General features: G+C 38.6%; 3 protein-coding genes across 6 annotated transcripts in view; 1 reads left to right on the forward strand and 2 right to left on the reverse strand.

The window, feature by feature from the left end:
* Positions 1-16305, forward strand: part of ddx43 (DEAD (Asp-Glu-Ala-Asp) box polypeptide 43) — a 19204-nt gene extending 2899 nt beyond the window's left edge. Inside the window, exons 4-17 of one of the 3 annotated variants that reach the window (XM_014029699.1) lie at positions 3157-3336; positions 3577-3658; positions 10338-10497; positions 12578-12696; positions 12824-12934; positions 13036-13177; positions 13708-13808; positions 14195-14282; positions 14451-14578; positions 14743-14852; positions 14987-15125; positions 15211-15298; positions 15401-15595; positions 16038-16305. In XM_014029699.1, the coding sequence (XP_013885153.1) occupies positions 3157-3336; positions 3577-3658; positions 10338-10497; positions 12578-12696; positions 12824-12934; positions 13036-13177; positions 13708-13808; positions 14195-14282; positions 14451-14578; positions 14743-14852; positions 14987-15125; positions 15211-15298; positions 15401-15559 (1607 nt within the window). In that variant the 3' untranslated portion in view covers positions 15560-15595; positions 16038-16305. The remainder of the gene's footprint in view (positions 1-3156; positions 3337-3576; positions 3659-10337; positions 10498-12577; positions 12697-12823; positions 12935-13035; positions 13178-13707; positions 13809-14194; positions 14283-14450; positions 14579-14742; positions 14853-14986; positions 15126-15210; positions 15299-15400; positions 15596-16037) is intronic. The other 2 variants (XM_014029698.1, XM_014029700.1) reach the window with 2 other exon arrangements.
* An 82-nt stretch (positions 16306-16387) lies between these two features.
* cgasa (cyclic GMP-AMP synthase a) lies at positions 16388-22418 on the reverse strand. Of its 2 annotated transcripts, XM_014029703.1 has the most exons (5): positions 21400-22418; positions 21090-21300; positions 20608-20865; positions 20108-20207; positions 16388-18457 (listed from the first exon to the last, which is right to left on the reverse strand). In XM_014029703.1, exons 1-5 carry the CDS (start codon positions 22174-22176, stop codon positions 18106-18108), a joined length of 1698 nt encoding a protein of 565 aa, XP_013885157.1. In that variant the 5' UTR covers positions 22177-22418; the 3' UTR covers positions 16388-18105. The 2 variants fall into 2 exon arrangements, with proteins under 2 accessions (XP_013885157.1, XP_013885156.1); XM_014029702.1 differs by having other exon boundaries at positions 21090-22418.
* Positions 22419-22510: 92 nt separating this feature from the next.
* Positions 22511-26876, reverse strand: LOC106533425 (elongation factor 1-alpha, somatic form). The gene is made up of 8 exons (XM_014029704.1): positions 26803-26876; positions 25614-25800; positions 25310-25489; positions 24855-25151; positions 24339-24489; positions 23893-24149; positions 23422-23656; positions 22511-23293 (listed from the first exon to the last, which is right to left on the reverse strand). The coding sequence occupies exons 2-8, from the start codon at positions 25755-25757 to the stop codon at positions 23169-23171; spliced, it is 1389 nt and encodes a 462-aa protein (XP_013885158.1). The 5' UTR covers positions 25758-25800; positions 26803-26876; the 3' UTR covers positions 22511-23168.
* Between the last annotated feature and the right edge of the window lie 488 nt (positions 26877-27364).

The following is a 27364-nucleotide window of genomic DNA, read 5'->3' on the forward strand; positions in this document are numbered from 1 at the left end:
CACACACACACACACACACACACACACACACACACAAAACCTTTAATGTAATAGATATCTGCATCCATTGGATGTTGTTTTTGGAATCACCAGCTTCGTTTTAAGGTGGTAAAACAAATTGCTTGTATTTATTCCTTTCTACACACTTTGCAGATTATTTTTTCTGCACTCCACGTGTTTAATCTGTGCGTGCCCCGGCAGGGTGACAATCATTATAGTCGCGCTTTGGAGTGCGCACGCATTCGGCCATGTGTTGTCATGCTATGACCGCAGGAGAAACGAGGTCCAGACTGATTTTTGTGCGTCCCACCTGAGACAGTCTCCTCGCTGTGTGGAAATGAATGGAGAGCGAGCGACGTCGCCTCCTGTGTGTCGAGCCCTTCACACATGCGGCGGCGCGCGCTCCTACTGCAGCAGGCAGTGTGGTGGGTCGTCATCCGACCGGAGGACGCGCCATCACGTAAACATGCAAACAGTTCGGCGTTCATTTTCGCACACCCAAACCAGGTCCGGATAAGTTTTTCCCACTCTTCATTTGCTCTCTCAGCCACGCTGCTTCCCGCTTCCTCTGTTTTGACTCCAGCCGGTTACGTCATCAAAAAGAATTGCGCCTTTGGCCGGTAGACTACAGATCTCTATCATAGGACAAATTTATATCGTTTCTATCGTATATCGTTTATATCGCGCATTCCTACTGTACAGTTTTTTCTTTTTTTATTTTTTTTTCATCTTATGGCTTAATTAATTTAATTAATTAATTAATTAATTAATTAATTAATTTCAGACAACTGTGACCTCAGTATTAGCCTGGTTAAAACCAGCCTCTTGTCCTTCGCTTTGCTTCATATAAGGAGCAGTGAAGGGAAACATAATGTTATGCATATAACTACTGTTCCCTGAAGGAAAGGAACGAGGTACAACACATCATGTATGGGAAACCACGCCCCTGCGTGTCCTGGCTGAAAGCTGTGTGAAGCTGACACCCCACCCACACAAAAAATCCAWYCWAGTAAGCGGATTGGTTAGTGCTTCGTTTGTGCAGGTTTGTGCAGTTAAAATGAGCGTTTGTGCTGTTATAGTTTTTGAGATATTAAACATTATGTCTTTAGCTCATTATGACGTCACCATCCCCCCAGCAACCTCCGAAATTAACCAAAACAGTTTACTTTTTTTGTGCTTCGTTTGTGCAGCTTAGTGCAGTAGAAATGAGCGTTTGTGCTGTTACAGTTTTTGAGATATTACAAGTTTTTACTTGAACGCGATGACATCATCGTCCCCCCAGCACGCTCTGAAATGGTGACGTCATCGGCCGAAATTATAACTGCTAATATCTCGAAAACAAAAGCTGCACAAACGACAGTTTTTACTGCACAAACCTGCACAAACGGAGCACTAACGACCTAGCCCACTTTGGTTTGTTTTTGGAGCGATATGGGGTGATGGTGAACTGTAGATGACCAAAATATATAATATTTAATATCTCGGAAACCAAAACTGCACAAACAACACTTTTAACGGCACAAACCTGCACAAACGGAGCACTAACGATTCTGACTATTTTATGGATTTTTTGACGTGGGTGGGGTGTCAGCTTCACACAGCTCTGGCTGAAGCCACATCTAATCACGCCTTTAGGCAGGTGACGTGATGACGACACGTCAGGCTCCGCCTGCACATATATATACTGTCGCCATCACAGTCACTCCTCAGTTCGGTAACTGCTCTTCACCAAGCCCAGCTGTGCAGCGGCGCCACCATGTGTTGTACCATGTTCTGATCAGAACATATTGGTTCTGCAGAACTGGACAAAATTGTTTCAGTGCTAACAGAACCGCTAACAATTCCAGGCAGTTTATGTGGAGTCTGGACTGCTTCAGAGTCCAAACCCCCCTCACTGCTGCACCATCGCACAGAGCCCCCCACCTCACCTGGGAGGTGTCTGTGGATACCACTTTGTGAAAGGACACTCTCCCTATCTGTGAGCCTCGGCACAGCAGGCCGGGTTCCCTCCAAGGACTGAGAGCCTTCATGCATGAGGCAGTTATCGTTAGCTTTCTGTGGCGGTGACGTAATGCACACAGCCGGTGAGAGCGGGACCAGCGCTGAAACTGGCACATTTTTAGCAGCCCGAGTGGAACTACTGCGATCATGGAAGCCATCATGCCCAACAGTTGCAGAATGGTCTGAAAACACAGTTTGCGTCCCAGTTGAAACTGAGTGAGGCAGCGGTGAAACGCAGCTGCTCTGTTTTCTGAGAGACGCGCTCTGCCCGACAGGGAGCATATTTCTAACCCGAGGAAAGAAAACTGCTGACTCAGAGTCAATAAGCTTTTCTGAAAATTTACAGAAAAACCCAGAGCCTGAATGTGCAACAGAACCTGAGACAGATGCTCTGTAGCCTGCTCCTTGGTTTTTACTTTTCATCATTCCTGAGAAGTTTTGGCTGCATGGAGTAAAGAGCTGTAATCAGAGGTTGACGTGATCTGTCTTCATGAAGTGCTAAGTTTGCTGCCGATCATTGTACATGTTAAACTACAAATCCTGGGATAACTGCAGGCAAAAAACGGCACAGTTTGCTTCCATGTTTTTGACCTCTTTGTCACTACAACCCCCCGCATACAGCAGCTTGTTCACCCCGCCCCCCCCAAAAAAAAAAACAACAAAAAGTTTAGTCATGTCCACTACTCATTGTTTAAGCATGGGAAAGTGTGTTTTCAATGAGACTTTGCTGATATCAGTGATTTTTGCACTCTGTTGGAAGCCGTCCACAGGAGTCAATATGAAGCTCTCATAGATATGACCGTTTCATTAAAATAAGTTGGTGTTTTTGAATTAAAATTTAAATATTCTTTAATAACTAAATTGATAACAATTAAAGGTTTCCATATTAAATTTTCTGGGACCATTTGAATGTTTCTGTTAATGTGTTTGTTTGGTCTTAAATGTCAGTCATAATCGTCTTAAAAGGTCTTTAAAAAGTCTTAAATTTAACTTACGGAAACCTGCATGAACCTGTATATATCAAAATCTATTCAAAGTATATATAAATCTATGTGAATGTAAAGTGTTTCTCGCTTGTTGATTTAAAAAAAAGTTATTTTGTATTGCTGTTTGTAGTTAAAACTTTTTTTTAAGTGAGATTTTTTTTCCCCTGAGGTCCAGGTCGAGGACGGTACACTGATGGGTTCAGAAGCAGAGCAGACCAAGGAACAAGCAGTGGTTCTGTTTGGTCTAATGCAGAGCTAGAGGCTTCAAAAGTTACTCCAGCCCGTACATCCATAGACTGGAATGCCATCCGGGAGAACAAGAAAATGTATGAGGAGCTCAAATGGAAAGGTGAAAGTGCTGATTCTCTAACATTTGGTCAATATGGCTTGCTGTTGGATCATTAAAGGTGATAGTAAATTAACCAATTCTGGTTAATTCTGATTCAGTGCAGCCTTTAGTTTATAGAAGGGTACAGTTAGTTTACATCGCTGCAGGCTTCTTGTAATGTAATACCTGATATTTATTTGTATGGTTGTCTCATTCGTAACTTGGACCCTGCACTTAGAGCCTATTTGCAACTTTTCTCAGACCTTCCACCTATGAAGAAGAACTTTTACACTGAGGCAGCAAGTGTGTCCATGCTCACACCTGAAGAAGTCTGTGAATGGAGGTAATTTCATCACAATTTTATGGTAGATGGGTTTTCATTTTTCATTGTTAATCAAATACTATTAAGTTGTTAGAACAGCAAATCTGTACAATTTTCATAACCTCAGGGGCTTTACCTTTCATCCAATGCTCCTCGACAACTGGCACTTGCCCAAAGAGAAATGTTTTTTGGTGTCATTCGACACTGCTCTCCAACCATTAGAGATAACTTCAAAATGCTTTACGGCATTAGGTATATATTTTAAAGTAAAGCATGTGCTAGTGGACAGTTGTTATGACTTGAGTGGAGCAGAAGAATAATCAACTGCAAAAAATAAAGTCAATATTTGACACATAAACAGGGGTATCTCCCATTAACCTCATCCATCTGCTGTCAGTTCAACAACCGCCGACTCAATTTTAACACCACTCAGGCAGACGAACCCGCAAAACTTAACACTAGCAATGTTCACTGCGAACTTATATAGCAGACTCTGTTTACTGCAGAAATACTACATGCAATACACCCAAGGTAACACTTGAAGCAGGATTGGGTCTCAGATGTTTAAGATTAACAGTGTTATGGAATAATTACATGAGGAAGTTCTAAAGTCCAAATAAACACGACATTTATTATCTTTGCCAAACTCTTAATTCCGCCACCATTTTGTGTCCCGCGCTCACACACGGTAGGGTTGGGCATGATCGTATCGTGTGCAATTAATCGTCAGAAAAACATTAATTGATTACTTTTTGGCAATTGACGATTAATGTGATTAATGCCACCATTAGTCCGCTCGGTGCTCCTCTCCACTTCAAATATGACAAACGTTAAAAAGAAAAAGTTTTGTAGTTTATCTATCAACACAATTTAAAAATTGCTGTAAAGCCTGAAGTCTGTAATTTTGACACAATTTGGGACAGATTTTTACAAAGAGCAAATCTTTCCCACTAAATTTGTCATTTGACTAGGGTATGCAGTGGTCCAGGGACTCCAGGGGATTAATCGTCAAATTAATTGTTATCAGATAAATACCACAGTTAATCGTGATTAATTTTTTTTTTTTTTTTGCCAATTTTGCCCAACCATAACGCACAGAGAGCCTTCCCGGGCAGAGAACACAAACTTAAAAACTCCCTCGCTCGTCTTGCGATAACATAACTAGGAGCTTAACAATCTCTCTCTCTCTCTCTTTAAATAAAAAAAAAATTTAAACTGGGGGATACACTCTGGTTACAAAAATAGTCAAAAAATATCTGAATACCATAACATTTCAGATTTTTGTGAACATATTTATATTAATACAAACAAGAAGCAATTGTAAATAAGCATGTATAAAATGATGCACATAGTACCACAAAACCCATACACCTTCCAGTGCCTTTAGAAGCAGAAGAGAAGTGCCATCAGCAAGTTGTGACTTTACTACTGACCAGTGCACTTCTTTTATGGTTGTTGCTTGTAAAAGTTCTTTAATGCTGCTTATTTCTAAGCTGAGTCTCTTTTCAGTGACCTGTTTTGTGGATTTAAGTGCATCAAATAAAGAATGATTATCTGTGAAACATATGAGAGGAAGAGATTGTCAATGTAATTCTGTTGATGCACCTGTACTACATCACCTACGGTGGTAATGTCCATTCCCACATAGGAAAACCTTCCATGTTCTTCACGGCCAACGAGAAAAACTGGCTTAAGTGCAGGGATAACTTTTGTTACAAAGTGCTCTGATTCTGCCTACAGAAAATCGTCCACATGACACACCAGTACTCCTGTCACTTAAGACTCATTATTCTGCCAGTAAAACACTCCAGGATCAACTTTTGACATAACACCTCCAGTGTTGAGCATGAGTTATTTTACACTGTTGTACCAGTAGATGGAAGCATCTGCAAGTCCATATACACATTTTTTTTGTTTCCATAGAACATTCCCTACACCCACTTCAAGTGGAGGACGAATAAAAATGTCTTGGAAATTCCACACCCTGTAGAAAATCAGATTTTATATCCATAGAATGAACTTTCCACTTATTTTGACAAATCACTGCTAGCAGAAGTCTGAGTGACTCTGACGCACATGTAGGGGAATCCTTGGCTACGTTCACACTGCAGGCAAATCTGACCCAAATCCGATTTTTTTGACCCATCTGACTCATATCCGATTTTTTTATGACAGTCTGAACGAGATAAATCCGATTTTTTCAAATCCGACCCAGGCCGTTTCAGTATGTGGTTTTAAATCGGATACATATCTGATGTTTTCAAAGTGACTGCAGTGTGAACGCTCATGTCACATTCATCTGACTTTTTCATCAGTGAGGAGGGGGTGAAGGTTCGATTAGACACTAACCTCAGGTCTCGCTGTTTAAATCTGTAGCTCCATGTGTTTACAGCTCCAAAACACAAGTCCAGTTGCTTCATCTTTTTACTTTTCATTTTCCACGTAGATAGTTTGATAATAACATGTCCAGCCTGGTCACGGAGAGTATCGATCCTGAAGTTCGATACTCGGTCGATACTTTTTTCCAGCTCGTAGTTTCGTTCAAAAAAAAAAAAAAGCTTCACTGGAGCATCCCGGTCAGAGGCAGVTTCAGATYTAAACACTGAACTAAAGAAGCAMGTCAGATAATTATTTAATCGMCTCTGATTAAACAACAARTTCKGATTRYATGTGCAAAATGTAGCATCCATGCTAGCTCTGTAAACAAACAAGCCGGCTGATGAGACTTCACGTCTTTTACTGCGCATGCGTGTCACATCAGTGCTGTGTTACGTTCACACAGGGGTCTGATGCAGGTCACATTTAAAATGTAATGTGAATGTTCACACAAAAAGATCGGATTTTTTCAAAAAATCGGAACTGAGCATTAAGACCTGCAGTGTGTAGGTAGCCTTTCTGTAACTCGTTAATATTGACTTCTTCAAAAACCTCTTGCCACAAGACGGGCTTTGGGAATGATTCCTTCTGAAGTTTCTTTTAATGTACAGACCCACCTAGTCGAAATACATTTTTGACCTTTGTCCATGACCTCTTCATATACATCATTATTTTTCCAGTTTTCAATTTCTTGCTGTTTAACGGTATCAAAAGAAACATCTTTTACAATGAGTACTGGTACATCTTCATCATTTCTATTTTCAGGCTCAGAATGAAGATTTTCAACCTGTGACATGTCCACTGCTTGTTTTTGTCCTTCATTACCATCAAGTTCAATATTCTGTACACTGTACCAGTTTTTGTATTGCCCTTTTGCTTTTCCTGCTCTGCCTAAAACTCTGACAGTGTATCTGGTGCCATGATCTCTGTCTGTAAATGTCACTGTCTGACCTGTTTTTAGTTTTACCTCTATGGGACCCTTAGTAGTAGTAGTATTTGCCTCACTCTCTGTTTCATTATGTGTCTCAGTCGTGTGACATTTCTGTCCTCTGTTTTTGTACTGTCAGTGATTTGTTCTTCTCCATTTACACTCATTTCATCATCTGAGCTTCCTGACACATCAGTATGAACCATATTTTCACTTTCTTTGGCCTTCTCAGGAAGATTAGACCGGACTGTTTCATTCTCATCCTGTACAGTACCTTGTGAAATCCTTTTCTGTGAAAGGCGCTATATAAATAAGCTTTTACTTACTTACTTATTTACATTTACTTTGTTTAGCCTGGACTGATGTACTCGAACAAGAATTCCACCATGTCTTACAAAAACTACAACTCCATCTTGACCAATAACTTCACCAGGACCCTTCCACTCTGTACTATCTGTTCTCTTATAGTACACTTTGTCTCCTGTCTCATATTTTCATCTGTAGGTCTTAGCTGTTTTCGTAAAGCTCTTTTGATTCTGTCTGAGTATTCCACCTCTGTGAAAGCTTTTCTGGAAGCATGTAATACTGCTAGATGTTGACCCACTCTAGTACTCATAGAAGTGTCCTCTAGAGCAGGTGGTTTATCAACCAAAACAGAAGGAAGATTAGGACTGTGACCACACACAAGCTGGTGTGGACTATAACCATGTACACTGATCATACTATTTTTGGCCACGAGAACCCAGTCCAGAGCAGTTTCCCAGCTACACCCATTTTCCTTTTTCACCTTCAGAAGGATTTCTATTAATGTCATGTTGTGTCTCTCCAATAGTCCATTACTCCAGGGGCTGTAGTCCGCTGTGGTCTTAGTCTCAATATTCAACTTTTCTGCCATGTCTCTTAACGTCTTCATGGTTGAACTCTCCACTGTTGTAAGTGTAAATCTGCTTAGGGGCTCCATGAACACTTATCCATGAATGAATGAAGGAGTTGACAATCTCAGAGGGTTTCTTGGTCCTCACGATGTTTCCAGCGCTGAAGCGTGTGAAGTGGTCGATGATGTGCAGGTACCAGATTCCAGATTCCAACTCGTTTAGATCCATTGCCACCGTCTCATTGTACTCTGAAGCCAAAGGCAAACCAACAGCAGGTTTTGACTTTGTCCTGTTATATCTCTGACATATCTCACAGTCACGAATGATTTCCTGCAAAATCACTGGACAGTCTTTATCAGAATTTCCAGAGCTTTGGATGAGTCTCTGCAGCCGGTCTGCTGAGGCATGTCCAAACTGTGAAGTTTCAGGAGCACTTTGCGTTTCTCTCTTGCAGACATCTGCTGTGACGAGGATTTAATTTTCATTATCACTCACTTTTGCATCTTCATCTCTTATATCCACACAGTAATGTCCTGAACTGGTGAGTTCAAGAGGGTTTTGCTGTTCGAACATGACAACTTTGTCATTCTGCATGTCTTTTTTTATTTTATTTTTTTAAATATTTTTATTAGAACATAAACAGAACAGTAACAGTCCAAATAGTTCAAAATTCAATTAGTATACATGTTTATAACAATGCATAAATAAATACATAAAAAAACAAAATAACAAACAAACAAAACCAACAAAATAACAAAAAAGACGAGATATTTTTTTTGTCATTCTGCATGTCTAAAACAGTTCCAGCTCTCTTCAGAGACATTTTACTCAGCAGTAAAGGAATGTCAGCAGACACCACTTCAGTTCAATGTTGCACCTTGTTTTCCCAATCTTAGCAGAAATTTTTATTCTTCTGTTGGAGTGTACCACCTAACCATCTCCAAATCTGAAAGGTCTGCAACTTGAAGTCTGTTTGCAACAGTTTGGCAATTTGACTCTTGCTTAGGTCTTTTATGTAACTTTCGAGCCACTTTTCACCACATATAGTACGAGTGCAGGCAGTATCAATGACAGCTGATCCCAATGACTCAGTTAGAAATATCTCTGAATCTGTCTTAGTCTTTGTAAATAAAGTGATGTTACATATTTTCATCCTGTGTCAACTTTACTTCATTTCTTTTATGCAGACAGTCTTTGGCCCAATGGTATGTGCTCTTACAAATAGCGCATTTTGTTCGCTTACCATATTTGTCGAGGGGATTTTTGCCCTGCTGCCGCTGTCCGCCTTTTGATGAGCCGTTGCTTTATCTGAATCTGCCCATTGGTTTTTGCTCCGAAAAATAAACAGCATCCTGAGTCTCTGTGCCGTTTCCTGTTCCAGCAGTTATTTTTCTGAAAATCCGCTTCAATCCTGACTTCATGGAGGCAAATGTTAAGTCTGTGCATGCTGTGAGAGCAAGCTGCCTGCTTTGTTCATCGAGACAAACAGCATCCAAGAGTTTAAATGCTAGCACAGGGTCATGTTATATTTCTTTATACGATTATAACGTTCAAAATCTATGATGATGTCTGCCATAAACATAGTATTGTCTATAGAGCTGGCGTAAAAATGGGAGTATGCTTCATAAGCTTGGTCCTTTTCTTTTCTTAAAAATATCGTATCCAGTTTGTTAAACAAGGTTTCTATACCATTATCTTTGTTCAAGTCCGTAGATATCTCCAGTGCAATCTCTCTGGCTCTTCCTTCGAGCCACAGCGAGGGCCCGTTTCTTCTTTTCCAAGACTGTAACGCGTCCAGATGTTAACCTCATTTTTCCAGCACTCTTATGGTCTGGCTTCATCAAACTTTGGCGGAACTCTGTAATTGGTAACCATCCTCTGCTACCATGTAAAGTCCAAATAAACACGACGTTTATTTTCTTTGTCAAACTCTTTTTTTCGGCGACCATTTTGTGTCCCGCGCTCACACACACTGAGCCTTCCCGGGCAGAGAACAGAAACTTAAAAACTCCCCCGCTCGTCTCACGAGAACATAAATAGGAGGTTAACACCTACCACAATCGCTGAACAATGGAACGTGTGGGCCCAAACACACATGGTCACACACCTGCAGGAAATTGACACTTCTCCACAGTGCCGCTAGCTTCCTCTTTATAGGAGCTTAGACTAAGGAGGTTGCGACACCTTGTGGTGCCACCTGTTACACAGTGTTACTGTTAAGTCTTTGAAAGACCCAAATAGTTGTTAGCAAATCAGAAAGAATTGGCTACAAGTTTTCTTCTATTTCAAAGAAAGCCACTCTGAATAACAGGTGCTCAGTGTTTAAACTGTTTATATTCTGCACTTGTAAATTACTGAACTTTAGAAAGCATGAAAAATGAAAGTTTTTATTCAAATGATAAAAACTACCTGAAATACTTGATGGGGTCTGTGGAGCAGTCAACAATTATGGAAGCCGTTCTCAGGCATCTGTTTTTTTAACATAATTCTTTTATTTGTCTTGTATTTTTTTTCTCCATAGGAAGGAGAACAACAATATTTTTGTGGATGATTTGAAAGAGGCAGACACAAAACGACCCATTCCCAAACCTTGCCGCACATTTCTGGAGGCTTTTGAAATGTATCCAGAGATCATGGAAAATATTGAACGTGTTGGTTTTGTCAAACCAACCCCCATTCAGGTATGATCCCCTTTTTTCCTTCCTATTTTGTTTACCTGCTTGTGTTTTTGTTTTGTTTTGTGTGTTGTGAGGAGCTGCTACCTTTCACCGGCGATAATTAAACCAAGGTTAGGGTTCACTCTGGACATCGCACTAACACATCACAGAGAGAAACAAGACAATCATTCATGCACAACTTTGAGTATGCATGCTTTAGACTGATTAAATTAAAAGAACATGGAGAAAGCATGCACAGGGAGAACATTCATAATCCATGCAGAAAAACTCAACTGGGCAGTTGAACCTGTGACACTGTCTGCTTTTGTAGCCATACATCACACTGATAACGCACAGCACGTAATAAAATTTTAAAGATGGGAAATTCCTCCTCATTGGATTAATAAATACTGCTGCTTTTGTTGTTGAAATGATTTATTTAACAAGAAACAAATACTTGAAGAAATATCTAAAGGTACAATCATAGATAAAACTAGTATAAACTCTCTTCCAAGCAATTAAAAATGCGTTTATTATTTTTTCATATCTTTGGTTAGATGTGAAAAAATACCTGTCTTTACAACTTACATGTTGAAATGGGCGAGCCCCACGAGTTACAACAATTTGGAAATACCCACATATTAGCTTCCTTAATGTAAAGTTTTTTTATTTAGTTTTTTTAAAGTCTGTATTTATATTTTCCAAAAAAACTGAAATGAAACTGAAAGACATTGAGAGTTGCGTAAAATAACTTTTTTAAGACAATGCAACTTTTCGAGAGGAAGTAGAACCCAGTTTATGGTAAATGATTGCCATTCTGGTGAATCCCAATAAATGATTTATCACTTCCCTTGATTTGATTTGCTTTATTGATTRAACAGGAAAAGATTACTAAAAATCAAGCCTGACTCAGCATAATTGCTGTTTTACAGCAGGTTCCTGTTCTGCAGCACATAAAACACTCAGAAATACAGCATCACAATCACATCATTATATACCATAGACACAAAGACAAACAAGCAAACCTTCATTGAAATATTGCACAATTTTGTTGATGTTGCTGAATTTACATCCTTTTTATTGTTAAAATTGGTTTGTCATGCTCTAATATTTAAATATTTTTCAATAAACATATTTTGTAGGCAATTGATCAACTATGACTTGGATTTTGCAGTAAAAGCTCAGATACTGGGAATAAACCACTGTCCCCAAACTGAGCCTGGGGACAGACAGCTCAGAGTAACATCATTAAGTTTTTGTCATTGCTATAATCAGAGATTCTTATCCATTTTCACCAATGGTCTCCCCTCTTTGGTGAAATATTTTTTGAGCCTATCATGTAAATTTTAAATTGGTAAAAGCAAACGTTTCTATGTGCATACAAATTCACAGGTGTTGCTCAGCAGATTTATGTTGATGCAGAATTTCAAACAAGCTTACCGTTTCTGGAAATGGAAGTGCGTAATTATCGTCTCTCACTTTCATTTAACTGTAATAGGCTTGGTAGGGTTTGCTAAGATAATATCTATTGTGTACTTTCGAATAGCTGCACAACCAATTCTAAATAATCCAACTTGACAGTAAGAAGGTTTTTATATCTACATACTTACTACCTGCTTAGCTGTTGAATGAAACCCTTCATTCACTTGAATTTTTTTTTTTTACTTTGATGTTTCATCAAGAGAAACTGTGAAGTAATGGTTTTGGAATGTCACTAGATAAAATGTTTTTTGTTTGTTTTTATATACAAATGTGCCTGTCAATAAAAATGGATTGATCTAAATATGTCCAAATCCCAGTTTTGAGTTGGTTGATGTAACAAATAAAAGCAGAAACTTAAAGCTAAATCCTAAAAATAAAAATGACTCTTATTTTAAAGAGCAATGATTCATTTCATAGTGATGGTTTTTATATTTCAGAACTTTAAATTTCATATCAGTAGGCATCAGATGCTTGCTGTTATTCTTTGGCCTGAATTTTGTTATAAATTACTGTTTTATCTAAGAAAATTTTAATTATAAGAAAAGTATTTTTTTAAAGCTTGTATTTAAACATGGTGAAATCTTATGCAGCTGCTATGTGTGTGTTTCTTTTACCTTCGCAGTCTCAGGCATGGCCAGTGTTACTCAGTGGAGAGGACCTTATAGCAATTGCTCAGACAGGAACAGGGAAAACTCTGGCCTATTTGCTACCAGGCTTCATCCACATGGATGGACAGCCTTTGTGAGTACAAGATTTATTTTTTATTTTTCAAGTATTTGTGTTCCTCTCTACAAACAGCCAAATTGTTCATTTTAAATGTGAGCATCACAACATGGTTGTGTATTTTTTGTCCTTTGTGTACTAACAGACCCAGAGCTGAGCGAAATGGTCCAGGCATGTTGGTGCTGACCCCTACCAGAGAACTTGCACTGCAGATTGAAGCTGAGTGCAGCAAGTACCAGTACAAGGGCTACAAAAGGTAAACATGAGCACCTAAACTGGATTTTTGAAATTCTCTATCTTTTAAAATCCTAATTAAGGTACTTTTGATCAAATGTTTCTCTCTCCCTCTTCCATCAGCGTCTGTATCTATGGTGGCGGTGATAGGAGAGGCCAGATTAATGTGGTGCAGAGCGGTGTGGACATCGTGATTGCTACACCGGGACGACTCAATGATTTACAGATGAATGAGCTCATCAATCTTCGCTCAATCACCTACGTGGTGAGATTTTGTGTTTTTATTATTTTTATTTTTTTAAGGCAAGTTTGGATGGTACATAGATTATTTATTTAGTAATTAACCTTTATTTAACCAGACAGCACGATTGGTTAGTAGTTGTCACTGATACCTCACACCAAGAAGGTCCTGGGTTTGATCCCCGGATCGGATCTGGGGTCTTTCTGTGTGGAGCTTGTATGTTCTCCTTGTTCTTTCGTTGGTTTTCTCCAGTTTCCCCCACAGACCAAAAACATGTACAATGGGTTGCTTTCAGGCCCAGACCTCCATTGCAAAATAGATCTGTGATCTTAATGCAGTTTGTCTAGTTAAATGAAGGTTAGATAATGCAGAGGTTTCCATTTCATAGTTTTTCATGTTTGTGCATTTTAAAAAGCTTAATGGAAATCACACTGTCACACTCTGGAAAAATTGTCTTAAACACCTAAATCTTGCATGTTTACAGTTCTTAAGTGTCTACACTAATAGAAATAAAGCTGCCCTTTGTGTGAAATGGTTTTTATTGTTGGGAAAAGGTGCTGGACGAGGCGGACCGTATGCTTGACATGGGCTTTGAACCCCAGATTCTGAAGATTCTTTTGGACGTCCGTCCAGATCGACAAACTGTCATGACCAGGTAAAACGTTTAAGTTTTATCACATGATTGATCTGAAAGCTACAGGTACTTATTGTATATATTGTATATTGTATAAGTCACAAGAACAATGTGGTGTCCTGTCTGTCTGAAATAGCCCCATGGAGGTTTTTAATTCAAGGTTGAAATAGGGAAATGTTCACATCTGTAAAACAAAAACCTGATCTACACTCAAGATAGGACTCAGCTTTGTTTAAATTTTTTATAAGAGGATCTCCAAAAGTTATAATTGATAATAAATTACAGTGATTGTTCTGCATTCTAGTTTTTTGCAGCATTTATTTATTTATTTATTTGTTTGTTTGTTTGTTTTTACAAACTTAGCAAAAAATTAAATCTTACATTTTTGTTTTGAACCCATGTGTCAGTGCCACCTGGCCCACAGGTGTAAGAAGACTGGCCAAATCCTACCTGAAGAATCCTATGATGGTTTATGTAGGCACCCTGGACTTGGCTGTAAGAACAATCGAATACTTTGACAAGTCATATTTTTTAAATGAGAATGAATTCTGGTTCCTTGTAAATACACGTTTAATTGTAAAATATGCCCAATTTCTGGAATAACGAAGCACAGTGTGATTGTGAAACTCATTTCCATGTTTCGTGTGCGTCTTTGTGTGTCAGGCAGTTAACACAGTGCTGCAGACTCTGTTGATTGTTCACGAAGAGGAGAAAAAGTCCTATCTGTTTGACTTCATTAGAAGCATGCAGCCACTGGATAAAGTTCTCGTCTTTGTTGGCAAGAAACTTATGTGAGTGTGGAGTTGACCACTGCTTGGAAATGGGACAGATTTTTTTTTTCTTGCCACTCTTAATTCGTGGTTCCTGAAAAATACTGGAATCCAACCAACATATATCAGAAGCACCATCTTCATTAACTGTTTGCTTTGTGTTTTACAATGGAACAAAAAAACAGCGCTGATGACCTGTCGAGTGACATGTGCCTGCAAGGTATTGCTGTGCAGTGTCTCCATGGTGATCGTGAACAGTGTGTCCGTGAAGAAGCTCTGAAGGACTTTAAAGATGGTGTGTAATAACTTTTAAACAAACTGGGAGCTTATGGTTTCTTTTGTATGGGTGATTCTTTACCAAAAATAAGTTGAAATATCAAAGTGTTTGTTTATTTATACAATTTTTATTTATTTAACATTTTTTTACAGGTCGAGTTCGCATCCTGGTTGCGACGGACCTAGCATCTCGAGGGTTGGATGTCCATGACATAACACACGTCTTTAACTATGACTTCCCACGAAACATAGAGGAGTATGTCCATCGTGTGGGCCGCACTGGCCGGGCAGGGTAAGAATCACTTTATAGACTTACATATGCTTGGAAGTTTATTGTTCTTGTGTTAATTTGTGATGCTGGTGCATGTTTCCTACAGACGATCAGGTGCTTCGATTACCTTGATAACAAGAGACAACTGGCGGATGGCATCAGAGCTGATTTCTATCCTGGAACGGGCTGGACAAGTTAGCAAGAACACCTTAGTTATCACACAAAATGAAAGCTAAGATTACCAGGAGCCTTATTGAGTTTTTATGTTTCAAACTTTTTTTTTTTTACTCTAATAGGATGTCCCCGAGGAGTTGGTGCTCATGGCAGAAAGATATGAGAAGCACAAGAGGGAGAGAGACATGTGTTACCCAAGAGAAGGAAGAGGAGGAGGAGGAAGAAGGAGAGAGTGGGGAGGGAGAGACGGCCGAGACCGAAACCAAAACTGGGGATTCTAGTGAGTGGCTCATATGCAAGTCCACACAAAACACAAGGTGACCTGCACCTTACAATGCACTAAGAGTTATTTAAAGACTATTTAACTATACAGGTGTAATTTAAAGCACAAACACACACCTACATCTGGCCTTACCCATATTAAATGCACTCAACAAATATGTACCGGTCATGATTCACTGGAAGGCGTGTCAAGCCCCATTCAGCTGATTTAGCAACTTGTTTCACAGTTCATTTCATGAAAGAATAAAAAAAAAAGAGAAGTACAACTACTGGCATAAAAATGAAAGCGGGAAAATTAAAATATCCTCATACTTGGAATTAGCAATGGTTACATAACAAAATATGATTCTAGTTAATGAAAATTTTGCCAACAGATTTTTTTACATCAATAGTTAGTTAGATAATCTTACTGTAAATGGAAAACAATCAAATGATATTTGTTTAATAATTGCGACAAAACATCTTTTTCTTCAACAGGATGGAGTATGGTCTGAAACTACCTCTCTTTGAATGTGCTTTGTAATTTCTAGATTTTGGTTTGAAAGTTTTTCTTTTTTACATGCTTTTCTGTTATTTGTTTACCTTAACACATAATTACCACGATTTTAAAACATTTAAATGCTATTTTAAATCTGCTTTTGTGGATTAGACAAATGTTAAGTTCTGATTTCTGTTGGACTGAATATCTTGTGGTAATTGTTTGATTTGAGTGAAATTGGATTAATAAATTCTAACTCTAAAAGAACATCTCACCCTGTGTAAATATCTTTTGGCATAAATATCTTATTAGTTGTATGATCCAAGAATGAAACATGCAACACTACATCTTTTTTTTTCATGTATTTTTTTTATTTATTCAATCAGGTAACTCTCATTGAGATCACAAAATACTTTTTTCAACAGAGTCCCAAGTCTGAACACAGCAGCACCAAGCAAAATGCTAGATAAAAACAGCAAAATACTAGATAAAAACAGCAAAATGCTAGATAAAAACAGCAAAAGTTATATGTATTAACAAAGGTTAAAAGGAAATGGACTAAAAGTGGGGACATAAATAAAAATGTACCAATGTGTTAGTCTGTCTTTAGCCAGGGAAGGCTACCAAGTTCTGGCATAGGGTACAAGACTTGCTACACAATTTTCTGCAGCCTGTAACAAACTTCAAAGCACAAAAGTAGTAAACAATGTCCCATCGTTGCAAGCATTGAGCTGGGGTGTGCATGCACAGCAGATCGCCATAATGTAGCAGAGGAAGGAACGTAGCCTCAGTTTATTTACTGTCACTAATGGATAAACAATATTTGATACTGAAAAAAAAACTTAGCTTCTGCTTCTTAGAGGTTTTCAGGATGAGGTCTGAAAATTAAAAGTCCATAAAATAAAACACCTAAATGCTTTTACTGCATCATTTCAAAGTGCAGGGTTACAATTTTAATGCCTTTATTTCAGTTTTTATAGCATTCTTCTCAAGCAGAACTACCATATCAAATCAGCCTGCAAAAAATGGAGATTGAGGGTAGAGTCTTGGCAGTAAATGACCTTATCAGTATAAACAAAGTAAAGTTTGAACCACTCAAACCTAAATTCTTAACATAAACAGTAAATAAAAGTGGCCTCAAAGTAAAACCTTGGGGGGACCCATGACATGTAATACATTAGACAAAATACCTTCATACTTAACACACTGAGACCTCAGAGAGGTCATTTTTAAGCTAGCCTATGTTTGCTCTGCTGATCTCCGTATTGTTGAGCAATGGCTGCTCTTTGTTGGCTTTAAAAGATAGAAAAAAAAGTTGATATTCTTTCTTGTCCATTGGTTCAATTTCATCATTAACCATTTTTAAAGATGCTGTGATATTTTTTCTTTATTTTTACAAAGAAATAATGTTATTTCTCAAAAAAATCTTTACTTGCTAACCCTTCAAGAAAATTTGACAAAACAAATAAAAACTGGAAATAAGTCTAACTGTCAAGGTAAGGTCCCCTCCTTTTAACAGAGTACACAGAGATTTCTAAGCTTTTGAGATGACATTTTGAGTGAGAGCCAAATGAAAAATGCTTGTTAAAGGTTTTTGCAATGACGTCAGCTGAAATTTTCAGAAACTATATTTGTAAAATATTTGGATTTGCAATTTTTTTAGTGTCCAGTGAGAGGAGAGCTTTAAGAGCTTCATCCACAGAAAAAGGAACAGAATCAAAGGACTGATCATTTCAAAACGAACCCATCGGTCTAACAGGCTGGACTCGTTTTCTGTGTAATCTGGACCCCTGTGGATGCCCACTACCTCAGCATCAGATAAGGTTTACTTATAGATGTGTTCAAGTCCAGTTTTATATTTGAATTAAATATAGAAATAGGAAATGTTTAGGCAACAATTGCCAATTTTTTTTTTAATTGTAGCTGCCAAAACAACAAAATTAAGCATCATAAGAATCATAAGACAGTTGTTTCTTTTCATTGAAATAATATTGGGTTTAGTTCCTCATCCTTCACTTAAAGGACATTTCACATGTGGTCAGAATAAAAGCAACTCTAACCCAGCACCTAAGGTGAAATTCCAAGATCTTGTTTAAAAACAGGAAACCCCATTTCGCGTTGTTCCTTGATACAGTCCGCTAAAGTTATACACTCACTCTTTGCAATGTCAGAGAGCAGGTTCTGACTAGGGATGAAAAAGTTGCTAAGTTCACCATTTCTTAAGTAACCTTCAAAGTCCTGCAGGAGAGTCTCAAAGCAGCGACTCAGATCTGAGGCCTTCCATTCGTTGTCTTTAGTTCTGGAGCAGCAGGCGTGGAAGAGTGTAGTCTTCACATGGTACGAGCAGAACTTGTCCAAGTCTGAGTTTTTCTCTTTACACAGGTGTAGAAGATGTTTGAGAAGTTTTAAACAGTCTTTCCTGTTTGTAAAAAGCAAAAAAATGGCAATTAAGGAGTATCAGATAAATTAACTATACTGGGAATAATAATTGTAATGACTATATTAAGCAGAAATAATACATTATAAAAATATGTACAGTAATAAAAAAGGTAATTCCAACCAAATTTAAATTGAATACTCAATTAATGTATTTTTTTCTCGTTGCTAAAAAATTTACTAGATTTCTTGTCATTTATTTTTATTTTGGTCAGATTTTTAACATTTGTTTCACAAATTTTTTTTCTCTTTTTAGAGTGTGATGGGAAGATAGGAGTACTTTGGGGAGCTAGTGAGCGAAAGGAAAGAATAGAAGTCAGAAACTGGAAGTGGAAAAGGTTAGTGAGGAAGTTAAAAGTGATGAAGAAGGGGAAGGATGTTGGACCTAATGACCGGAGGTGTATAGGAACTAAGCACATATACTTCATTACAGCACTTAAGTAATTTTTTGGAGGATTTGTGATTTTGCCAAGTATTTTTTTAATCATAACCTTTTTTTTTATTTCATTACATTCAAAACATAAAAATTATACTTTTACTTCTTCACTTTAAAACTTAACACCTAGTTATACGTAACAAATTTAAATATGACCAGAAATCATCATAAAAAGAGTTGTTTAGGGACTCTAAAAATTAAAGTGTTATGTCCACTGAACCGAGTTAAGCAAATGTAAAGCGATTTACATATTTTCTTAAAATCGATCAATTTACTCAACTCAGTTTTGTGGGACCAGTTTGGTTAAGTAAATTCAACACTTCATTTCTTTGAGTGTGTGTAAAAGTACTTCTACTTTCCCCATTATTGTGAGCAGTTTTATGATTTTAGGGAAGTGGTTTTCTTATCAGTAAAATTCATTTTTATGAAAGTAATTTTCTGTTAAGGTATTTTTACTTTTACTTAGTTTTTAAGGACTTTATATTCCTCTTCTGATGACATACCAGTGGAGGTTTGGAAATGTCTCAGAGATGGCATTGGGTTTTTTGACTAAATTATTGAATAGCATTTATTGACAGTGAGAATATGACTAAGGGATGGAGAAGTGTGCTGGGGCCTATCTTTTTTAAAACAAAGGTGATGTACAGAGTTGTCAACTACAGGTAAATTAATTTGATGAGCTACAAAATGAAGATTTGAGAGAGTTCACCAAGCTAGACAACTAGCAGCAGTATGGTTTCATGTTAAAGACCACCAAAGACGCCGTCTTTCTTTAGGAATGCTGATTAAGTATAGAGGGTCAGAAAGAACTTCATTGTGTCTTTAGGACTTAAAAAAATATGACGGGGTGCTGAGGGAGAAACTGTATCAGAGAAGTATATTAACTAGGTACAGAGCATGTAGGAGGACAGCAGAACAGTGTAGTGTATGAGTGATGGATAGGTTCAAGGTGCTGGTGGGATTGCATCAAGAATCAGCTCTGACCCCTTTCTTTGTGTTGGTTTTCACCTTGTCTGTTATAGCTTTATTCACTTCATAGGATTAGTACTATTTATGAGATGGTTTAAACATTTAATTTAATCAACATCAATACTATGCCATAGTGTTAGTTTGTGAAATTTATCTGTTAGTATTGTATTCAAATACTACAGTATGTTGCCTTGTGAGCTGTATTTTCTGTATTTAATAAACTCTTACCTGCAGCAACTTGCTCCGCCTTTTTCACAGCATGTCTTTTCCGATCCATGATTTTTCATTATGTCCTTCTCAATGTGAGAAAAGGAAACCCTCCAAGCTTCTGTAAGGTTTAGAAGACAAACTGTGTATTAGCAAAGATGTTTGAGAAATTGAAAAACATTGACTAACTCAAGAAATGTGACTTGCTTAGTGCTGTAACTTCTGAAATCATACAGCGTGACTAAAAATTATGTGTACAGTTTATGACTAAACCACATTAAGTGAATTATTGTTTTTCTTCATTCAATATCTATCAATTAAGCATATACCATAGTCCTGTTATTTATTTATTTATTTATTTTTCATTGAACAAAGGCAAATTTCTGTTTAATTTTCCTTTTTTTTTTCATTTCAGTGGAAAACGAAACCAAATATTGTTAGTTTATTTATTTCTTCATCATCAGTGACTTTTTTCTGTTTAGTTTTCCTAAAGTTTTGAAATTCAAGTAAATAATGCTTACCTTTGGCAAGGACACCATCCTTTTCTACGTTTCCTTTGCCTTCATATTTTGGGACAAGATAAAATGGCTTCCATTTGTGATCCTGCCTTACTTTTTTTCCAAGCCACCTCTCAATTTTAAAACCATCTTTGGTGAATTGTGGCCAGCTTGACCTAACTTCAAGACAGAGGACAACATCTAGGGAAATGGTAGTTGACTCTATTTCTGTAGTCAGAGTCACTGCAGGGCAGCCTGGTTTCTTTCTTGTCAGCTTCCATTCTGAAATAATAAAGAAAAATCAGTTTAAACTGATTATTATTATATTCTATATTTACAAGCATAATCGTTTTTAATAAAATTGCCATGCTAATGCAGTGTTAACAGCTGAACGAGTATTGCAATATTTATGAGTTTACATTCCAGAACTTTTACATTAGGAATGTTACACGGATTGTCATGATGAATGCATTGCACACAATCAAGGTCTTAACCGTGTCACTGACCTGACTGTTTTTTAGCAAATGTCTTCACTTCCTCTCTGAAGTCTTTGAGCATTTCATAGCTGGATAAAATGTTCTTTTGGAATTTCAGCAATGGCTCCGGACCACGTTTTAATTGCACACTATAAAAGGCTCCATTAGTTCCAAAAGGGTCAATCTGAACTCGAGCAACCGGGATGGGCAGCATGACGTCAAACTCGTCTGGATTAGAAATCTGTATACAGATAAATAAGATCGTGTAATAAACTTCAATTAATAGAATAATATGAACCATGTGTACACTTAATATATTGAGGAAATAAAATAGACTTACTTTTAGGTTTTCATAGTAACTTCCTGTACGTAGTTGTTCGACTTCCTTGAAACTTTCACTTTTTTTCAAATATTCGATTAGCTGTTTTATAAAATCATTTATGACATGAGCTGCTTTAGATCTATCCACCTTCTTAATCTTCAGTTTACCCAGAATCATCCTGTAAACTTTTTCCTTGTCCTCAGCCCTGCCTGTTAGAAATTCCTCAGAACCATCTGGCTGTGCTTCAGTCCTCCCACATGCAGCTTTGTTAGCAAACGTTTTATCTCTTGTCGTGTTTGCAGCAGCCGACTTTGTTGTTGCTGCTGTACTCGGCTCTGTCTTTATTTTCTGTACAGGTTGGACCTCTGTATTTAAGTCTTCGGCCTTACCATTAGGGGCTTTGACTTTAGAGATTTTTAGAGGGGCCTTTATGATATCCTTGGGTGTCTCTGGCTTCAGCTGTGTGTGTGCAGCATCCCCTGGGGTCGTTTCCTTAGAATTTTTCCTGGCAGAATACGTCTTTGTTTTTGTGCTGTCTGCTGGCACATCTTGCTGCTTGTTAGCCTCCTCTGTAGAATGTTTTGTGGTCCTTCCTCTTACAGCTTTTGGTGCACACGGCTTCTCTTCGGGTTGTTTTCGTTGTTGCTGGTCTCTCTTCTTTGGTCTTTTTGTGGTTTCATTCTGCTCCTCTTCTTCGAAGGTTGTAGGACTCAAACTCACTGGAGATTCTGGATTAAATTCTTTCAGGTTTAAATTAGGACTCTTTGCCCTCCGTGGTTTTCCTCTGCCACCCATGATGAAATGACTGAAATGAAACTGAAGTGCCGAAATATACTCAAAATGTACTTCCTGTTACACGCCCACACCATGTTTGGCTGACTGGCCTTAAACTATTCTGCATGAAGACATTTGCATGTCCTTGGGGATTAGATGAGTTAGCAGACTAACAGGTTTTGTGCTGCTCCATACATACAATAACTAAGAAGAAAAAAAACATATGGTTATTTTATTTCTTAACAAATAGCTACATCTAGTGGATAAAAGTTGACCTTGTAAGGATTTTGATTTGCCAGACACACTTTAAAGTTAGAGACCTGTCACACACAATATTGTCAGATAACAAATTAAATTGGTTGAAAATGTTTAATGTTGCAAAGAGGCTCATGCCGTCTTACAATAAGGTGCAGTTGCTTTTGTCAATTTACGCTTCATTTCAAGTGCAAAGTTAGCAAAATGTCAAAGTGCTTTCAGAATCAGTCTAATCCATGCCCCCAAGGACAAATTTAGACCTTTTTTAATTTAATGGTATTAAAGCTTAAATACAACACATGTTCCATTAATACACTACTTAGAGATCAGCTTTAACTAGATAGTTGTAACTATTGTCATTGACTTGTGTAGAGCACCATGTAGTTGCAAACAAACACTACAAGCAGGACATGTAAAAACAGCAGAACGAGCACTCCAGACAGCTAGGTTGATAAGTTACATTATAACTCTCTATGTTCAGTTTCTCACGATAAAATGTATTGCCATGAACCAAATCAACAGTCCACACTAAGAATCCTTTTAATACGTATACGTAGTCTAACCTTTGAAATGAAGTCAGGGGTGCCACAACAGGAAATGAAGCTCTACCATTTTTCTTTCCTTCGAATGCTTTTGCGATGCATTGTGATGAACAACCAGTCTTTAATTATTAAGTTGAAGCGGCCAATCGTACGATGGAGTCGAATGAGCGGGGTCCTGCCTTGGTAGACCTTGTGGTCGGCAGAGCAGCACAACATTCATTTGTTCCTCTGGGCCTTCTGAGCAGACTTGGTGATTTTACCAGTTGTAGAGACTTTCTTCTCCACGCCTTTTATCACACCAACAGCCACTGTCTGACGCATGTCACGTACAGCAAAACGACCTGTGAAAAAAAGTAAAAAAAAGAACTCTGCCTAGCACAACTCAACAGTGTCGTCAATATTTCTCTGGAGTCAAACATGAGTTGGAAAGGCTGCTGAAAATCCACCAATTCTTTACCCTTAAACTTACCCAATGGAGGGTACTCAGAGAAGCTCTCAACACACATCGGCTTCCCAGGAATCATATCTACAATAGCAGCATCTCCAGACTTGAGAGATTTGGGGTTGTCCTCCAGCTTTTTGCCAGAGCGGCGATCAATTTTTTCCTTGAGCTCTGCAAACTTGCAGGCAATGTGAGCAGTGTGGCAGTCTAGAACCGGAGCATAACCAGCATTGATCTGGCCTGGGTGATTAAGGATGATCACCTAAGAAGCAAAATGAATGGCCCGTTAAATAAAAAACAAAAAAACAACCATTTCCCATTTAGAGGTGTAGTTATGATTTTTGCCTTTTTGAGAAAAACTAAAAATAGCTCCTCGCAAGAAGTAAAAATTACTTTTAGACTTCATTTAAATAATGTGTTACTATAAATAGTTCCAAAATAAGAAAACAAGCTTAGGCACTTTTCATCTTTGTTAATAGATCTTTTTGAAGTGTTTACCTGAGCTGTGAAGTTAGCTGCTTCCTGCGGAGGGTCGTTTTTGCTATCACCAGCTACGTTGCCACGACGAATGTCCTTTACGGACACATTCTTAACATTGAAGCCCACATTGTCACCTGGGAGAGCTTCTGTCAGTGCCTCGTGATGCATCTCCACAGACTTCACCTCAGTGGTCACATTTACAGGGGCAAATGTCACAACCATGCCAGGCTTCAGCAGGCCTGTTTCTACACGGCCAACAGGCACAGTTCCAATACCTGAGGAAGAAGGTGTCGATATACAATGAACATTAAAATGAAGATCAAAGTACTTCTGCACTGAATTGCTGAATTTGCTGCTTTGAAATGAAACCAGATGTTTAATGTTTCGGAAGGTCACAATTACACTATTTTGTTAACTAACAGTACACTGAATTTTATCTGCACAATTTATCAGACACTACATGCCTCCAATCTTGTAGACATCCTGCAAGGGAAGACGTAGAGGTTTGTCTGTTGGGCGGGTTGGAGGCTGAATGGCATCTAAAGCTTCCAGAAGTGTGGTCCCAGATGCTTTGCCCTCCTTCCTGTTGATATTCCACCCTTTAAACCATGTCATCTGCAAATAGAAAACAATATAACACAAAATATTTCATAAAATAAAATGATTGTTAATGGAAAAGTTGTAAGCTCAGATAATCAGTATCACTGGCTTGCAGTATATCGTCCAATAGTTGCATCATTTTGTGTTCCCATTTTACAGGTTGATTTGAATTCATAAACAGTAAAATAGTAGCTTGTGATCAGTTGGAATACCCTGAAATTTTAGTAATTAGAAACATGCTGTTTTGGTGCTGCTGGTTATTTAAGCCGGGGCTGCCCAGACCTAGCATGAGGCAAACAAAGCAGTATACAAATGCTCAGCTTGCTCATCTACTGACTCTTGTAATGTTAGCGTTGCTGTCCTGTGTGCGTTCTACTTACATTTGGGCTGGGCTCAAGCATGTTGTCTCCATTCCAGCCTGAAATGGGCACGAAGGCAACAGTGTCCGGATTGTAACCAATCTTTTTGATATAGGTGCTCACTTCCTTCACAATTTCTTCATAGCGTTTCTGGCTGTAGTTTGGCTCAGTTGAGTCCATCTTGTTGATGCCCACAATGAGCTGCTTTACTCCAAGAGTGTACGCCAACAGGGCGTGCTCACGGGTTTGTCCATTCTTGGAAATGCCTGCCTCAAATTCTCCTACTCCTGCTGCCACAATGAGGACAGCACAGTCAGCCTAAGAATGTAAAAGATGAACATAAATAGTTTAGAAGCAGCTTTTGAGGATTGTTATTTTAGGGATGAAACTATCTCAAAGTACAGGCACAATAAAGCTAAGCACAGACTATAGCTACTAATGCACATCGAGTCGCTATGCCTCCTTCTGTTACTAACCTGGGAGGTCCCAGTGATCATGTTCTTGATGAAATCCCTGTGGCCTGGAGCGTCTATGATGGTCACATAGTACTTGCTCGTTTCAAACTTCCACAGTGAAATGTCAATGGTAATGCCACGCTCCCTCTCTGCCTTCAGCTTATCCAGGACCCAGGCATACTTAAAGGACCCTTTTCCCATCTGGAAAGAGATAATAATAATAATTTAAGACAATTGACTTGTAACAAAGTATATTTCATTCCTTTGTGTAGTGATGTCTTTTAAATATGTAAGTAAAAAAAAAAAATTATCTCCATGTTCATACCTCAGCAGCTTCCTTCTCAAACTTCTCGATGGTCCTCTTGTCAATGCCGCCACACTTGTAAATGAGGTGGCCCGTGGTGGTGGACTTGCCAGAGTCCACGTGACCGATCACAACGATATTGATGTGGAGTTTCTCCTTTCCCATGATGACTCGACCAGGGGTGAAGTCACGAGAATGTCCACTGAAGCTGGGGTTAGGTTACAGTCAGGACAGTACACAGATGGTTGGCAAAGCAGGAAAAAGAAAGCTTCTACGCAACAGATATTTACTGACAGTAAAATGTTTTGCATGAGCTGCTAAATGTTTCATGGACAAAACAATAGCTGTTTATGGCATCTCAGATTTCTTTGGGTTTATAATAATGAGAGGTCTTATTGGGCCAGTGTTTGTTGGTGCTGCTGTGTCTAATGATAACAAATATCAGTGGCCCCACATACACACAGTGTTGTCTCTCTGCCTCTCCTACTCTTTAACCTACCCCTGCTCTTCACTTTCGAAACCAGTTGTCTCTCCTGTCCTCGGTTCATGCAGACATCTCAGCTCAGACACAGTGCAGCTTCACTGTGAACCAGAATCCACCATTTTGTCCAACTCTCTTGACAGTGGAGCAGCCATTTCTCTGACACTGCAGTGCTTTGCATGCAGGTTAATGCACAGCAGACATTATTAACACAAGAGTGCTCTTATGGTGATTAACCTTAACAATAAGATTCAAGCCCTGCAAAGTTAGGTAATTATAATGGCTTATATTTGTTGAGCATTTAACATGAATGTTATGGAACAGCTCCTGTTGCAACGCATGTATAAAATGCTTTGGTCAGACATGTTTTCAGGTGAGCCCAGTCCCAGGACAGGAGAGCCATTCATCCAGGATGCTGAACTCAATCTCTCAGAAATAAACGTCACAGCTGCCGCAGTGCGCTGCATGAAACAAAAGAGGACCAAGCCGTTTAAAAATAGCACAGCCCTTCCCCGCAAAACCAGTGTTCGGAGGATGTAAGGGGAATGTCGACCCTCCTCCGCCATGTTTTGTTATCAGGATACGCATTTAATAGCGACCACCACGCGTGCCTCCTGCATCTGATTTCCTTAAAATAAATAAATAAAAATGATGTTGAGTAAAGATTTTCTAAAGGGAGCTAAAACGAATCCATCCCCTCATTGAAGAATGTTATGTCGGGCGTCGTACCTGAGAGCTGGCGGGTGTCAGGGTGGCTGCAGGACCGGAGAAGCTGAGGCGAGACGCTGATCCGTTTATAGCTCNTGCGTAATGACCGCGCGCAGCTGCCGCCGCCGCCGCACTGCATCACAGCGACGGACCGAGCGGGGTTATCACCGGGCATTGATACCGGTTTAATAACACCACGTAGGCAGCGGCGGTAATTGCAACATCTTTGTAAAACTGAGTTTCCAGTTTTCTGAAAACCATGTAATGGTCATCTAGAATTGGGCTGACTCTAAAAGTTAATCAGCTTTACTACACTGTTATTAGTTTTGGGAAGTTTCATTACTACTTGCTTAGTGTTTTGTGAGATACTGTGGACAATGGTCGACACCTACAGCTAATGTTAAAGTTCAAAGCAAAATGTGTGTAGCATAGTGTTTGATGATGTGTTGTCTAAGATCAGTTGACTGTGGCTACCATCTTGAATTCTGACCTCAAAGGTTAATCAGTTGTTGATGTCCATCCAGTGTTTACTTTTTGAAAAGTAAACCCATGCTGTTTTTCAAGATATGTATTTGCTGACAGT

This window comes from Austrofundulus limnaeus, unplaced genomic scaffold, assembly GCF_001266775.1.
Source record: "Austrofundulus limnaeus strain Quisiro unplaced genomic scaffold, Austrofundulus_limnaeus-1.0 Scaffold944, whole genome shotgun sequence".
In the NCBI taxonomy this organism is placed as follows: Eukaryota; Metazoa; Chordata; class Actinopteri; order Cyprinodontiformes; family Rivulidae; genus Austrofundulus; species Austrofundulus limnaeus.